This window comes from Volvox carteri, assembly GCF_000143455.1.
Source record: "Volvox carteri f. nagariensis unplaced genomic scaffold VOLCAscaffold_97, whole genome shotgun sequence".
Taxonomy (NCBI): domain Eukaryota; kingdom Viridiplantae; phylum Chlorophyta; class Chlorophyceae; order Chlamydomonadales; family Volvocaceae; genus Volvox; species Volvox carteri.
Window position 1 is genome coordinate 195,516 of NW_003307640.1, and position 2,435 is coordinate 197,950.

The window sequence follows — 2,435 nt, forward strand, 5'->3', positions numbered from 1 at the left end:
CTTGGGGTTACCTGGGACACCCTGTCGTCCGCACTGGCGAAGAAGGACAAGCTTAAGGGCGCGGTGAAAAAGACAACCGACGTTGTTGACCTTAAGAACTTGGGGAAGCGGTGGATGGTGGCGCTCTTCAAGTCACTGACTGGAGAGAGCCTGTCAAAGCTTCAGCAGGAAGACAAGGCTATGTACGACGCTGTCTATGACGCCTTGAAGACGAAGCTGCAGAACGCGATGGTCAACCATCAGTCAGGTAGCCAGGGTGATGTTTCGGAAACCAAACGATATTCAAACAAACTGTGCGTTACACCTCACACTCCCACAGTGCTGATCTTTACGTTAGGGTTTGAGTAACCCGCATTTCGGATGCCGATGCATGCAGAGAAGAAGAAGTTGGACTTCTTCAAGGCCATCGGACTGACGACTGCAGACAAGGCTAAGCTCGAGACCGTGGCGACCATGGACGCCGTCCGTGCGACCGAGCTCTTTAAGGAGTGGGTGACTGCCCATGTCGAGGGCAGCACTCAGCCAGCAGGTAATGCATGCAAAGGAAAAACGTGGACGTTTCCTCAACCTCAAGACGACCTCAACCTCACTTGCAATCTGTGCCTCCGTGTTCTCTTTTGCAGGTCAGGAACGCAAGAAGAGCAACCACACGGCGGCAACGGAGGGTAAGTGAATGCCACTGCTCAGTAAAAGCTAAATACCCACGCGTTGTTACTAAGTTCAGACATGAAGGTAATGTACATTAACTACTTGAAACTTCCCTGTCATGCAATACATAATGTTGCTTGTATCCCTTCCTAACTTCACAACAAAATGTACAACCCCCCAGGCCAGGCCAACGTTATGGAGACGCAGCAGGAGCCCCTCGGCCAGAAGAGCAGCCGCCAGGATGGGGATGAGGGAGATGATGGGGACTACAGCGGGGAGGACGACGGCGAGGGCAGGGAAGACGAGGGCGAGGGCGGGGAGGACGACGGCGAGGGCGGGGAGGACGAGGGCGAGGGCGAGTGCGCGGAGGATGAGGGCGGGGAGGATGAGGGTGGGGAGGACGGGGACTGGCCGTACGAGAGCGGGGATTACATGGGCGGGGAGGACGAGGACTGGGAGGACAAGGGAGGGGAGGATGAGGGAGGGGAGGACGAGGGAGGGGAGGATGACGAGGGGACGGGGGGCAAAGCCCTGCTCGAGGAGTACGGCAGAAGCAAGAGCCAGAAGGTCCACAGCAAGTCCGCGCCTCAACCAACTGGGCGCCGCAAGGTCCTGGTGACCGGAAAACATGACAAAGGTAAATTGTAGCTGCAACATGACAATAAATTATGACTACACACGGAACTTACTAACAACAAGGCAATAAATTACGACTTCATATAAAAATTAATTTATGAATCACTCTCACTTTTTGTAGGGGCATTGGATGCCAGAGGGCGGCCCACGCGCCTGAGGCAACCCTCGGCGAAGGCGCGGGAGAGCCAAGAAACGGTGGGCATGGTGGTGCCTGCACGAACCAAGCGTCCACGCCCTAAGGAAACCCCACTGGTGTTGCCGGAGGACCCTTCGGCTTTCGGGGCAACAGCGTCAAACCCCGCAAAGAGGAGGGAATCGTTTGGTGTCGGTAAAGGCCGAGCTGTACAGACCCGTGGGGCTAAGGTGCCGCAGGAGAAGGGCAAGAAGGCCATGGCGGAGATTCGGAAGGGGGGACTGAAGAAGCAGCGGAGGTAGCAGACCGCGGGCAGTGATCAGGAACCTGGAGGGCGCCTTGTCACGACATTTTAGCGTCACGTTCATTTTACCGTCTTTTATAATCGTCTTTTATAGTCTGCCGTACGCACGTGTTTTGTTCGGTGCTACAGTCGTATGACGCGACAGCCTGCAGTTTCAAGTGATTCTTAATGTTGACTAAAGAAGGGCCTATAGTCCTCGTGGTACCGATTGAGAGATGTGAGGAGGTTGTAGTAGGCCATTGGGCAATGCTTTGTGTAGGATAATATGAACCCGCTATGAAGCTGGTAATCGCTGTTTAATGCGTAAGAGTTTGGTCGGTTAACGTCCTGATAATATCTATGTTATTGCCCCATTACCGGGGACATTCTTGTAACTGGCCGCCTGATAAAGGACCTGGTAAACACCCGATAATGCTGCCTGATTACCGGGTAACTTGTAACTGGCCGCCCGATAAACGACCCTGGTAAACCACCCTGGTAATGGAGCCTGATTACGGGTAACTGGCCGATTAACGACCCTAGCCCGTTAACAGCCCAGTAACCTTATAGCCTGGTAATCGAGGCCGGTTACCAGGCGTTCCCATTATCGGGCCAATAACATGCGGTAGGGATTGTTCATTATCCCTAATACTAACCTTCTGCGCAGTTTGTTAACCAGGTTGTAGTGCGCTACATTTCCCTTAGATATTTCATCGATTACTGTTAACAATAACT

At 53.5% G+C, this 2,435-nt stretch overlaps 1 protein-coding gene across 1 annotated transcript in view; it reads left to right on the forward strand.

The window, feature by feature from the left end:
- Positions 1 to 2,435, forward strand: part of VOLCADRAFT_108186 (uncharacterized protein) — a gene marked incomplete at its 5' end in the record, with an annotated part of 7,111 nt that overhangs the window by 3,680 nt on the left and 996 nt on the right. The window contains 5 exons of the mRNA XM_002958520.1: positions 43 to 247; positions 377 to 529; positions 624 to 665; positions 830 to 1,285; positions 1,406 to 1,715. Of these exons, the coding sequence (XP_002958566.1) occupies positions 43 to 247; positions 377 to 529; positions 624 to 665; positions 830 to 1,285; positions 1,406 to 1,715 (1,166 nt within the window). The remainder of the gene's footprint in view (positions 1 to 42; positions 248 to 376; positions 530 to 623; positions 666 to 829; positions 1,286 to 1,405; positions 1,716 to 2,435) is intronic.